The sequence below is a fragment of the Adiantum capillus-veneris genome, chromosome 1, assembly GCF_014529385.1.
Source record: "Adiantum capillus-veneris isolate H3 chromosome 1, ASM1452938v2, whole genome shotgun sequence".
Taxonomy (NCBI): Eukaryota; Viridiplantae; Streptophyta; class Polypodiopsida; order Polypodiales; family Pteridaceae; genus Adiantum; species Adiantum capillus-veneris.
The window spans coordinates 180,554,354-180,567,760 of record NC_140931.1 but is presented as its reverse complement, the minus strand read 5'-3'; the positions used below and the strand labels follow the sequence as shown (position 1 = coordinate 180,567,760).

Here is a 13,407-nt window from a genome sequence, read left to right as displayed (position 1 = left end):
AAAAAAGGGTACCACTTTCAGGACTGCCAAGGGGGAATTTAGAGTCATTGCACCAACAAGGCTCGAACTTCAGATCGAATGGCAATGATGCTACCACGACTCAGCTAACCACAAGGGCACCCGACGTCGCATACCTCTAAATTGGAACCAGAAAGGATATTTTAAACACGGGTAAACTTGTCTCTATGCAGGGGCGCCTTTTTAGTGGCTCCTCTACCCTAGCTTTATCCAGCGGTCCACAATTGCTCCCGAGAATTTCATGGTTCGCTATGACCTTCTCATATCACTAATTTGACTTACGAGGAAGGTGGGTGGGTGAAAAAAGGAAGCGAGTCATGGGGACTGCTGTTTCTCCTTCGGTCAACACGGCTTGCTGCTCCTTTGCATTGCTTACAACGCCCTCCTCCTGCTCCTTGCACTATGCCGGTAAGATACCCTTTACCTCTTTGCAACCTCTCTGTGGAATAGAGGAATCCATTTGGCGCTCACGAACGATCACGCTGGCGCGAACAGCGTCATGTAAAGAGTTGAATGAAACATGCTGCAGAGAAATTGCGGATTGAATGCCCGTCTTTGTCCATACCCACAACGCTGTAGCCATAATTCGACCTTGTTAGTCCGTTTCAACTTGCAAGAAATCCCCCAAGCTGCATGGAAGATGCCTCACTGCATTTTAACAGTTTTCTGGTTGCTTTCATGGAACCCCCCCCCCCCCCCCCCCCCCCCCCCCCCCCCCCCCCCCCCCCCCCCCCCCCCTTGCGGCCCCCAGTTTTGTGTCAGCCTCACCCCTTGCTGAGTTCAATCGAGAAGGATCTCCTGGCTACGTGTTGCTCACTGCTCACCTCTTGTTTTTAAACATGTTATTTAAAGTTGTGTTATTTTGAAGTAGACATCTTTCATGCATAAGTACTGTAGCAGTCCCAAACACAGAGAATCATATTTTAGCTTGGTTTTCAGCTCATGGCTTTCTCAAAAGCTTTGAGGATGAAATCTCTTGAAAGACAGAGTCTTCTGACAGGCCTACCCTTGCATACAGCTTATGACTCTATAAAGAAGAACAATGCAAGATGCAATCATCTTGTGTAAGAGTGAGGCTTTACACACTGTTTGTAAATGAGAGGGAATTTCTACTGTTCGTCACATTATTCATCTTTGAATTTTATTTTATCCTTTTTTTTTGAGGTTTGAAGGGGGGGGGGGGGGGGGGGGGGGGGGGGGCGGGATGCTTTTTTGACCAGGAGTTATTTTTGTGGTTTGTAACCCCTTGTATGCTGGTTCGAGCCTTCTGCCTATTTTGTAGGCACTCTTGGCATTTTTTCCATATCAGAGATTTGTGCTAAGCTTGTTTCTAGTTAAAAGACTCCTTTATCATGGGTTCTCCTCATTCATCATGTTTCGTAGGCTCCATTTGAGTCCTTGAGTCCCCCCTTGACGTCATTAGTCCTCTTTCAGAAAATTTCCTTGCAATATAATTTGTTCTTGCATTCTTTCTGCCTCTCTCTCATCTACACTTGGTGCTTGGTTTTTCATCTATTGTCCATTTATGTAGGACAAGCTAGAGAGGGCCTCGTGAAGACTTTGCACATGTATTCAAGTGCACGTTTCCACAATTTAGGGTGTCTTATAAGGATTGTTTGGAAGCCTAGAGTAGCAAGTCAAAGTGGCAACAAAAAAGGTGAATTTATTGATAAATGGGGCGGCAATCTGTGCAATAACAACTCTGTTCACCGTGTGAACAGCCACCAAGACTCGAAGAACTTGATGTCAATCTCTGTCGTGATCAGCCTTGAACCAAGGGTTAGCCTTGTAGATGGATAAATGGGGCGGCAATCTGTGCAATGACAACTCTATTCACCGTGTGAACAACCACCAAGGCTCAAAGAACTTGATGTCAGTCGCTGTCGTGATCAGCCTTGAACCAAGGGATAGCCGTGTAGATGGATAGGTCTGTGTGCAAGGTACGCTAATTCATCCACTGGTTGGCTGGAGTGTGGTTTGTCCCCTCACTTTGAACATACATATGAAAAATGCAAGAGGGGTTCATTGGAGAGAGAAAGAAAGAAAGAAAGATTTTTTAATGTCTCTATAAAGAGGCCGAAATCGGCCTATGAGACAAATCAAAGTACATGAGGTGGGTGTCCTCTGTGTATCCATAAAGGATAAAAGGGTACAAAAGTAAAAGTGAACTATCCTGTGTAATGTCTGGGGGGAGGTGATACAAAGAGGGTGGGGGTGGAGCTCCAAAAAGTGGGTGAGAGATGCAATCCTATATGCTGGGGTAAATACAATCATGAGATGCTATCCTATCTCTAACTCCATCCAGTCCCATAATCAGGGTGTAATACATGATGCATGGATGGGTAGGGTGCGGACAATCCGCGTAAGATGGCGGCTGGATCTGCAAAAGCCCGAGTACGTCGCTCCTCCAAGGATCTGTAGTAGTGCTCCTAGATCTCTCTATGGTGTAGGCAGGGTGCCCTACGTCCATGTGTGCGTGGGCGTCTGCGAGCTCGGACCTCCTCAGCCTGCTGTAGAGTCACTCCTCTCTGGGTGGTCGAAAGTGATGGTGCTGCTATGGTCCTCTGGAAAAAGTCCGTGAGCTGTGTCTGGCGCTCGTCTCTCATCCCTAGTGCTGTCTGGAGGAGGGAGTCCCGATGCTGCTGTGCCTCTATGAGGAAGCGGCCGAGCTGTCGCTGGTCTCTGGACTCAAAGATCTGATGTAGAGTGGGCTGATCTGCAAACAAGGTCAGATATCTGCCTCTAATCTCCTCATATGCTCTACATGTGCATACGTAATGCTCCTCGCTCTCAACCTCTGCTGTGCAAAGTCTGCATATCCTCTCTGCTCTGGGGACATGTGCCGCTCTCCCTGCCTCAATCTCTAGCTGGTGTGATGATACTCTGAGCTGTCCGATGGTGATCCGTGCTCTATGTGGCATATAGACATCCATGTATCTCGGTCTTTGGATGAAACCATCTGCTACAATAGTGAGGAAGTGGTCTCTGTAGTACTGCCTCTTCATGGGAAGAGGCTCTCTGGGTGTGGTCCATGTCTCCCTGATGTATAGCTGCCAAAGATCCTGTCTGAGAACTCGATTCCTCTCGGTGTGTGAGAGGCGTATGTGAGGGGAGTCGGGATCATACTGAAAAGGGGGCAGATCCGTGATGTCCAAGCCATGGGATGTAAACCACTCTATGACCTGTGAGTACCATGCCCTCGTGTCCCCCTCCTGATGTAGCTGTATCGATGCCTCAAAAGCTCTGCGGGTGAGTCTGTCTGGTGGGAGCTCTCGCATGTGCTGGATGCAACAAACTATTTGAAAGAGAGCCTCTACTAGCATCGGTGGGGTAGCTAGCTCTGCTCTGATGATATCATGTGGTACTGAGGGTTTGCTGTGGAGCAAACGGGAGATCATGATGATCTGTGGGCGCTCTATTTGTGTCCATAGGGATGCGGATAGCCCTGGAGCCCATACAACGGTTGCATACATCATGGCAGGTGTGACTAGAGTGTCAAAAAGCCACCCCTTGGTGCGGGGCTCTTGGAAGTGGGCCTGATGGCATCTGCGCTCCAAGGTGGCCAGTGCTGCATATCCTCGTGTAAGCCGGTCTCGGGCTGCCTGTGCCATGGAAAATCTACCAGTGGTGCTAGTGAAAGTCACCCCCAGGTATACATATGAATCAACCACATCGACCTGCCCGCCTGCTGCTGTGAGTACTGCTGTGCTCCGCGCTATCCTCGAGGTGTGAAAGATCATGACCTTGGTCTTGCCAAGGTTCACTGTGAGCCCTCGATGTGTGCAGAAATCATCCAAGGCTCGTAGGTGGCTCTGTAGTCCCTCCTGTGTCTCAGAAACTAGAATGATATCATCAGCATAAAGCATAATATGTAATGGTATACCTGCGAAGTCTGATCCCGCCCCTCGTGCGTGTAGAATGTAATCTGATATCTCGTCGATGTAGAGACCAAATAGAGTCGGGGAGAGGGGACATCCTTGCTTCACACCAATAGTGCTAGCAATGGAATCCGATAGTCCACCTGGGCAGCGCACTCTACCAGAGACCTGTGTGTATAAAGAATGAATGGCCCATATCATCTCAGATGGTATCTGTAGCTCTTGAAGGCGCTGGAAGAGTCTCTCTCTAGGGATAGTGTCAAAGGCCTTGCGGAAATCCACAAAGCAGCAGTAGAGTCTCCTCTTCCGTGCTTTCGCTCCATCGATCAGGCAGCGAAGCACGAAAATGTGGTCGATAGTCGAGAAAGTGTGTCGAAAGCCTGCCTGTCGTAACGCTCGTATCCCTGATGCCTCTGCATGCATGCTAAGCTCTGCCTCAAGAACAACCCCATATAGTTTGGCCAGTGTGTGGCCAATCATGATAGTCCTGTAGTTCCTTGGATCCAGGGTGTCGCCAGACTTGTGGATAGGCACGATGGTGTGCATAGTCCACTCCTCTGGTAGTCCCTCAACCAAGGCACGGTAGATAGAGAGAGAGAGAGAGAGAGAGAGAGAGAGAGAGAGAGAGAGAGAGAGAGAGAGAGAGAGAGAGAGAGAGAGAGAGAGAGAGAGAGAGATCCTCTCTCCATTTAGCTTGCCAGGGCACTTTTTACTCTCTGTAGGAGAGGTTTTTTTCCCTTGTCTTCAATCTTTTCCGTTTGGCTATGTGCCTAGTTGTATCTCGTTTTACAATTTTCCATGTGATGCCTACGGGCCTACTATGTAAACAGTGATGTACTTGTTCTCACAATAGGCACCATTTGGGTGCATGTTCTGGAGAGATTTTCAAGAAATAGAATCAGCCTCTTTTTGTGTGTGTGTGTGAGAGAGAGAGAGAGAGAGAGAGAGAGAGAACCGGTTGGACACTAAAAGGACAAACACTTTGTATAACTTTGAAGACAAAGTGAATTGTGAATTGTGAATACATCACTTCCAAATTTTCCTAGATAATGAACATTGAAACACATCCTATCCATCATCAAGCCAACAACAATGGATTGGTGCACTCGTCCATTGTGGCCGCATTGGTTCCTTGCCAGATGAATGTGCATTGAACTCCAATCCACGGATTCAAACACCAATAACTTGAACTCCAATACATGGGTCCGAATGCCCCTCTTTGCCATTCACAAGCCTCTCCCTGACTGAAGCTAGTGGCGGCAACGGCATCCACTTGACTAGAAGGTTGAAGTCCTGGCGAGTGTATTCTATACCACACCAGCAGTCTCCTTATTTTCCTACCCAGAGTTATTGTCTCTGCTTTCCTCAGCATGCTTGCCTCCGTCTTTGTCCTATGTAGAGCTTTTGTCTTTGCTTTTGGATTTGCAAGCGTTAGACAAATGACCACGCTTCCCACAGTTGTAACAATTGCTAGTGGACTGCTAATCCGAAGCAGCAAGTGCTTCACCACCTTTGTCAGAAATATGAATTTTGCCTTGAGTGATTAACATGGCCACGGCTTCCTCCTCAATGAGAAAAGAGCCGAGATCATCAAATTCTAGCTTTTCCTTCGTGATTTGTAAGCGTAGTGTCCTAGACACCATCTCGTACTCCTTGGGCAATTTCATGAGCTCCAAAGCACGTAACTGAGTACTTGTTAATGCACTTTTCATAGGCATTTGTTGGTGTTGTCATTGTTGTCGTCGCTGGCGCTCGAGCAAGGGGGGGCCATGTTGCAGGTACAAGAACTAGAGAACTCGTCTTCCTTCTCGCAATTTAATGAAGCCGCAAAATTCCCAAGCCGCTCTAAAAAGAAACTTTTGTTACCCTTGCAAGCCGCTTTTACACTTCCCAAAGCCGATAAAAGAGAACACTTTTGGTGCCCCTCTGTGAGCTCCAACTCCCAAAACAAGGCCACTTTACAGTGTTTTGAAACGCTCGAAGCAAGCAAGGTGCAACACCTTCTCAACGCTTGCTCTTCAATGCCAAGGCTGTGATACCATGTCATAGTCAACAATGCGGAAGCGATGAACAGAGAGAGAGAGAGAGAGAGAGAGAGAGAGAGAGAGAGAGAGAGAGAGAGAGAGAGAGAGAGAGAGAGAGAAATGAAATGAAAGTGACAACTCATTGCTATCACTGGCGCTCGAGCAAGGGGAGGCCATGTTGCATGTACAAGATCTAGAGACAACCCGTCTTCCTTCTCTCACGTCAAAGAAGCCGCAAAATTCTCAAGCCGCTCTAAAAAGAAACTTTTGTTTGTAACAAACTTGGACACCCCAAGTCAAGATTCTACCGCGTCACAACAGAGATTCACTTCAAAACAATTGTCAAAGACGACTCGACCCGGCGTAGTTCCGTGCCCAGAGGTGTTGGCCCCAAAGACTGGTGCCCCTTTCGGTATTTCTTTTTATATTAATCTGTGCTCAAAGCAGGCGCTCACTCTCAGACTCTACATCCAGATGCTCTGAGTAATGAGTGCCCAACCAACTTATTTATTGGTACAAGGGATGCCCAAAAGCAGAGCCCCAAAAATCTCATCTCAAAAGAAAAGTTTCCAAAAACAATTGGTCTTCCAAAAGCTTTAAAAATTTAAAGCATCAAGCCCAAAAAGCTTCTCAGCGCTATTTCCGGAAATTTCGTATGGTTGTTAGCGTAAAAAGAGGGATGTCCTTACAGTTGTCCGTATGGCCTGCCACGTCAGCATGTGAGCGCGTTTTGTGGCGGATTTTCCGCTAGCTGCCACGTCAACCATGTCATTAGTTTGTGACATACCCCCCTCTTGAAAGAATTGTAATCGCCCTCAATTACGCCTACAAATCAGACAGAGGCCTTAAACTGTCTTAGTAGACACTGACTGTTAGTACCAATGCACTAGACACAACACATCTAGCACATGTACCAATCGACAGTCACATCACCGGACATCCCAGGACAATACTTGACATCAGAGGACATCACATGATAAATCACATTCAATTTCATTCCAAATCTCATACCATGATTAATCGGCAACGTATTTAGTAATCGCATCTAGATTTAGTCGGGATGAAACAGGCCCGTAGAGCGGTAGGCTTTGGCTTTCACCCGAAATTCTTTACTTTAAACACACACACGGAGCACTTTGCAACAAGAACCTCCTACGGGAATTAACACTTGAACACACACGGCTCGGAAGCTAAAATGCTCCGAGCAGACGCCGACAACCTGTAGGCCCCAAAATTGGCGCCCCTTTCGGTATTTCTTTATTCTTTAGGAGGGTAAATTACAAAGAAGAGTCCTGGGAATCCTTCACCTGTATCCAACTAGATACCATCTGATTTGGCCAAATTTTGGCAACATAACAGCCCCAAAACTTGCACGACAAGTTTTGGGGCTGTTATGTTGCCAAAATTTGGCCAAATCAGATGGTATCTAGTTGGATACAGGTGAAGGATTACCAGGACTCTTCTTTGTAATTTACCCTCCTAAAGAATAAAGAAATACCGAAAGGGGCGCCAATTTTGGGGCCTACAGGTTGTCGGCGTCTGCTCGGAGCATTTTAGCTTTCGAGCCGTGTGTGTTCAAGTGTTCATTCCCGTAGGAGGTTCTTGTTGCAAAGTGCTCCGTGTGTGTGTATAAAGTAAAGAATTTCGGGTGGAAGCCAAAGCCTACCGCCCTACGGGCCGGTTTCATGGTTCCATTGCCGGGATATCAATCACTTTTTCCTCAAAGAGTGAGCCTCTGTTGTTTTGGGTAAAGACACAGAGTACATGAACGCGGGATTACACTATGACTGACAGGATGAATGACATCAAGGAAGAGGGTTTCTCTTCACAGAACAGACAGGAAATTCGGCATGTACGCCCTGCTAAAAAGTGGTCAAATTAGGGCTGATTTTCTGCTGCGTTTTTAGGGTTTGCAAGTATGAACCAAGATGAGATAGGGAGAGGTCTCACGGTGGTAGATTGGCCACTAGATCTCCTGCGGGTGTGATGTGGGTCTGCCAGGTGACACTGCTTGCCGATTCTCTGAGGCGATTGCTTGGATTCTATGACGCATTGGTAAATCATCTTGAAATTTGAGCTTACTTGGTCGTGGGTGGTACGTCAGTGTTGTGGAATCATGCGCGATTGCCGAGGCAAGAGCCTCTTGCACAGGTACTGGACTAGCTAGCGGCTAATCCCCCGCAGGTACAGGTGATTCGGAGAGGTTTCACGTGTGAAATCTCGTCCGATTCAAAGGGCAAGTAGCCCTAGAGGTGCGGGAGCTCGAGGACTTGCTATGGATGCGACCGGCACGCAAAACGGAGCCCGAAACAGTGAATTACAGCCTGCTGTGTATTTTTGCAGGTTCAGGGTTTTGGCCCTAAACGGACCCTAATACCTCCAGGAGGTTCGGGGACGCGAGGGGACCGCTGTACAGGTAATTTGGCGCATTTTCGGGGCTGAAAACAGAGAATTCAGCGTGCTGCAGATTCTCGCCAGGTTTTGCAAAGTGCCCGTATGCGTTGGGAAAGTCATTCAATGTGTGGGAATACTGATTGTGAAGGGTCCTAGTATAGTTATGTTGGCGAAATCGGGCCGGAACAGTTGAAATTCAGCCAAGCTTGTGCGGGGCAGCTTGTAGGGAACCACAACGTTTTTTCCCTCTTTTAAACAATAAAGAAATACCGAAAGGGGCGCCTAAGTTAGGGGCCAATCTGGTGTCGGTCTTCTCATACAGGTGCATTCTAGCAGCCTGTATCCCTTTCCCCTTTGTTGTGTCTTGAAAGTACAGGTAAAGTGGGCGACAAATTAAATGGGTGAAAGCAAATAAGGTTTAGGTCTAAGGTCTACCGCCCTTTTTGGATTAAACAGGCCGGTTTCACGGGACCTCACAGATGCCCGATTAACTAATCCCTATTGCAATCATGTCTATAAAGATTTATGAGACCGAAATGCTGTAATCATTTCGTCTTTCTGTTCCTACACTCAAACAAGTTAAGTACAAATTAATTAGTATCATTTTCGGGAATTCCAGTTCACAAAGTCATACAGTAGAATACTGTCAGCCCAGCAGTATCCTTGAAACCCAAAGGGACATCAGTGACTATATCAAAATCGGGGTAATCTATTGACAAAGGAGCGGAGTGACTCCCCTCTTGTGCAAGCCCGCTGCACTAGATTCGCCCATGCTGAAATCGGGGTTCTATCGGAGTAGACTATGCTAAACTGAATGCTTCAAGGTAAAGTTCCAAAATTTGAGGAGTATCAGCGAGGTCCTCCTCCTCCATCCACTTTGCATCCAATGTAGGATAGTTCTTGTATTTAACCAAGAACCGCCTAATTGCTTTACCTTTAATCTTTCTATCCTTATGTAACAGACTTGGACACTCCAAGTCAAGAATCTACCGCGATAGCACCAAATAACCACTTCAAAACAGTTCATAGTTCACAATTTATTCGACACTGGCCCGACGGAGTTCCGTGCCTAGAGATATTGGCCCCAAAGACTGGCGCCCCTTTCGGTATATCTTTTTGTATTAATCTGAGTTCAAAGTACAAGAGTGCGGGCAGGCGCTCACACTTAGACTCTGCGTCCAGATGCTCTGAGTTGTGAGAGGCCCTGCCAGTATGTAGAGCCCCAAAAGCTGGAAACTAAAAGCCCCTTTTAATTTTTTTTTATTTTAATGCAAGGCTCTTTCTCTCTCTCTCTCTCTCTCTCTCTCTCTCTCTCTCTCTCTTGCTTGTAAATTAAAGCAAGGCCTTCAAATTAAAGCGCTCCCTTTCTCTCTCTATTCAACTTACGTTTAATAAAGCAAAAGCCAAAAGTCAACGTGAGCAGCCCTGCGTAGAGAAAGCCCTGCATAGAGAAAGCAGCAGGATTTTCCGTACGCTACCTGCCACGTCATCAGCTTGTACGTTCCACGTTTTCCGCCGCTTTTCACGGGTCTGCCGTATTGCAGTGCCATGTCAGCATTTGCCAGAGATTTTTTTTTTCGGGGGCTGTCCATGCTGAAAGGGTGTGTGTGTGTACAGCCATGTCACCAGTTTGTGACATACCCCCCTCTTGAAAGCATTGTAATCGCCCTCGATTACGCCTGCAAAACAGACAGAAGCCATAAACTGCCTTGGCAGACACTGACTATTAGTACCTACGCACTAGGGACACACATCCAGCACATGTACCAATCGACAACCACATCACACGATATCACAGGACATCACTAGACATTACAGGACATCGCATGACATTCAACATTCATTTGGATCTTAGACCATGATTTATCGGCAATGTAGCTAGCAATCGCATCTAGATCCAGTCGGGACCTCATAGATGCCCAATTGGCTAACCCCTATTGCAACCATGTCTATTCGAGATCATTTAGACCAAAATGCTACAGTCATTTCGTCTATCAGTTCCTGCAGTTAAAAACAAGTCAAGAACAAATCAGTTTCATATTCCGGAATTCCATTTCATAAAGTCATACAACAGAATACTGTTAGCTCTCAGTATCCCTGAAGCTCAAAGAGACACCTGTGACTCTAGTATACAAAAATCAAGGCATCTGTTGACAAAGGAGTCGAGTAACTCCCCTCTTGTGCATCCCATTGCACCAGATCTCTGGCCAAGCTGAATTCTGGGTTCCATTTGGAATAGACTATGCTAAACCAAAAGCTTCAAGGTAAAGGTTCACAATCTGAGGAGTATTTGCTAGGTCCTCCTCCTCCATCCACTTTGCATCCAATGCAGATAGTTCTTGAAATTAACCAAGAACCGCTTTCGTACTTTACCCTTATTCTTTGTGTCCTTATGTGCCAAAATCTGTTCAGGAACAAGGATCTCCTCGTTTTCGTCCACTTTGGGTTGCTCATCGGGCTCCCCATCATCAGGCATATCACCTTTGAAAGGTTTCAAAAGAGACTCACATGAAATGCATTGTGAATCCTCCAAGTGTTAGGCAGTTTCAGTCGGAAGGAGACATCATTTATCTTTTCGGAGATCTGGAAAGGTCCATAGTATCTCAAAATAAGCCTTGGAAAAAGCCTCTTCTTTCCCTTTTTCTTTCTCAGGCGTGCCTTCTCAAAACGTAAGAGCACCCAATCATTCTCCTTCAATTTCAAATCGCGACGATGGCGATCCGCTACCTTTTTCTGTCGTTCTTGAGATTTCTACAAAGCCTCGCGGACCTTGGCAAAAGCCGTATCTAAGTCGCGCGTGTATTCATCCGCTTCAAAAACCTTATCTTTCGTGCTTAGGAAGAGTGAAACCTTCGTAACACCTTTAACAATCTCAAATGGCGCCTTCCCCGTCGAAGAGTGTATCGTGGTATTGTAGGCGAATTCCACCAAAGGTAGATACTTTTCCCATTGAGTCTTTTGATTCGAGATATAAGACTTCCATAAATCTAAAACCACTGAATTGGCAGTCTCAGATTGCTCATCAGTTTGCGGGTGGAAAGATGACGAGAATTGCAACCGCGTGCCAATGTTCTCCCAAATTGCCTTCCAAAACAAACTCGTAAATCTGGGGTCCCTGTCGGAGACAATCGTCTCAGGCATGCCATGTAATTTAAAAATCTGTTCCACAAACAATCTCGCTAAGTGATCTGGCTTGACTGTTTTCTTCAGTGGAATGAAATGAGCGTGTTTGCTAAATCTGTCAATAACAATCCAGATACCATCGTGACCACTCTGTGTTCTCTGGAGATCAAAAATGATGTCACGTGACACATCCAACCCTATGTGTCCGTGGACAAGCTACAGCATGATCAGGGTTCAGTCAGTCTAGATTAGCAGTGAGATGGCACTTTTGTGAGTCTATTCGTAGACCGTGCATGCCCAGTCACTTAGCATAGATGCATATCCTCCGGTTGCACACAACATGATCATCAATATTCCCTTTAGAATCTATCAGATTCCATCAAGGGAATTTTCTAGTGCATTTAGCCTATTTTCCCTATTTTTGGTATTTTCACTTATTATTTTTAAGTGACTTTCCAACAAAAGTAGATAGGGCAATTTTGCTAAGCTAATATATAAGCAAACCCAAGTTAGTACAATAGGGCAGATGAGCAAGGAGCACAGCAGGCTTTTCCAAGCAACAGATACTCCCTCCCTCTCTCAACAAGACCTCCCCAAGCCATCCCTTGGTGAGCCATCCCCATCCAAGACTTAGCGCCATCCCATCTCCCTCTTGGCGTTTCCCTCCAACAGCCATCGCCATCCAGGAACTCCCCTTCCTTGGCGCATCGAAAGCGAAATTGACTACAAGACCTGTTTTGACTTTGCCGGACTTGCAGAAGTCATTTGGAGTATATTGTGATGCTTGTGGTCGTAGTTTGGGTGCGGTCTTGATGCAAGAAGGCCATGTCATAGCTTACGAGAGCCGATTGTTCTCTAGGCCGGAGATGACAGCACAGATATATGAGAAAGAGCTTTTGGCGGTTATCCATGCTCTTACTCAGTGACGGCATTACCTACTCGGAGCGGATTTTACTGTCTTTACAGACCATCAGAGTTCATGCTACTTCTTGTCACAGAAGTAGCTTTCGGAAAAGCAGATGCGGTGGGCGAACATCTTGTCACAGTTTCACTTCCAGATTGTCCACGTGCAGGGACAGAAGAATGTGGTGGCAGATGCTTTGTCTCGGAAGCCGTTGGTTCTGGCTATTTCCGCGATATATATCATAGGAGCTTCGAGGATATGGTCGATTAGTATGCCACAGACAGAGATTTTGCAGATATTTTCACACGGATACGGGATGGAGAGACAGTAGCTGAATACTCCCTTCGGGAAGGCTACTTGATGAAAAAGACTATGTTGTGCGTTACACAACCGTTGAGGGCAAAGGTTATGACTGAATGCCACTGTCCACCTTTTACGGGTCACCGCGGCATTGCTACCACCATGAAGGGGGTAGAGAGATACTTCTGACCAAGACTCAAAAAGGATGTGGAAGAGTTGTGCGTAGTATGCCAGAAGGTCAAGTTTGACAGGCATAAGGCACAGGGATTGTTACAGCCTTTACCCATACCCACCCATCCCTGGGAAAGTATTGCAATGGATTTCATTTTTGATCTCCCGAGAACATAGAATGATCACGATGATTTTCCGATTACATGGCACGTCTGAGACGATTGTCTTCGATAGAAACCCCAGATTTACGAGTTTGTTTTGAAAGGCAATTTGGGAGAACACGGGCACGCGGTTGCAGTTCTCTCCATTGTTCCACTTGCAGACTGACGGGCAATCTGAGATTGCCAATTCAGTGGTTTTAGATTTATTGAAGTCTTGTATCTCGGATCAGAAGACTCAATGAGAAAAGAACTTACCTTTGGTGGAATTTGCCTACAATAACAAGATACACTCTTCGACGGGGAAGATGCCATTTAAGATTGTTGAAAGTGCTGCGAAGGTTTGATCCTTCCTGAGCACGAAAGATTAGATATTTGAAACGGATGAATATTCGCGAGATTTGGATACGGCTTTTGCCAAGGTTCGCGAGACTTTT

The 13,407-nt window shown here is 46.4% G+C and overlaps 2 protein-coding genes across 6 annotated transcripts in view; one reads left to right on the top strand and one right to left on the bottom strand.

Moving 5' to 3' along the window:
- Nucleotides 1-269: 269 nt before the first annotated feature.
- Nucleotides 270-13,407, top strand: part of LOC147466099 (uncharacterized) — an 87,644-nt gene continuing 74,506 nt past the window's right edge. Inside the window, exon 1 of one of the 5 annotated variants that reach the window (XM_086523836.1) lies at nucleotides 270-426. In XM_086523836.1, the coding sequence (XP_086379962.1) occupies nucleotides 421-426 (6 nt within the window). In that variant the 5' untranslated portion in view covers nucleotides 270-420. The remainder of the gene's footprint in view (nucleotides 427-13,407) is intronic. The other 4 variants (XM_086523823.1, XM_086523815.1, XM_086523830.1 and 1 more) reach the window with 4 other exon arrangements.
- LOC147466100 (uncharacterized) lies at nucleotides 1,241-4,483 on the bottom strand. The gene has a single exon (XM_086513362.1). The coding sequence runs from the start codon at nucleotides 4,440-4,442 to the stop codon at nucleotides 2,448-2,450; it is 1,995 nt and encodes a 664-aa protein (XP_086369488.1). The 5' UTR covers nucleotides 4,443-4,483; the 3' UTR covers nucleotides 1,241-2,447.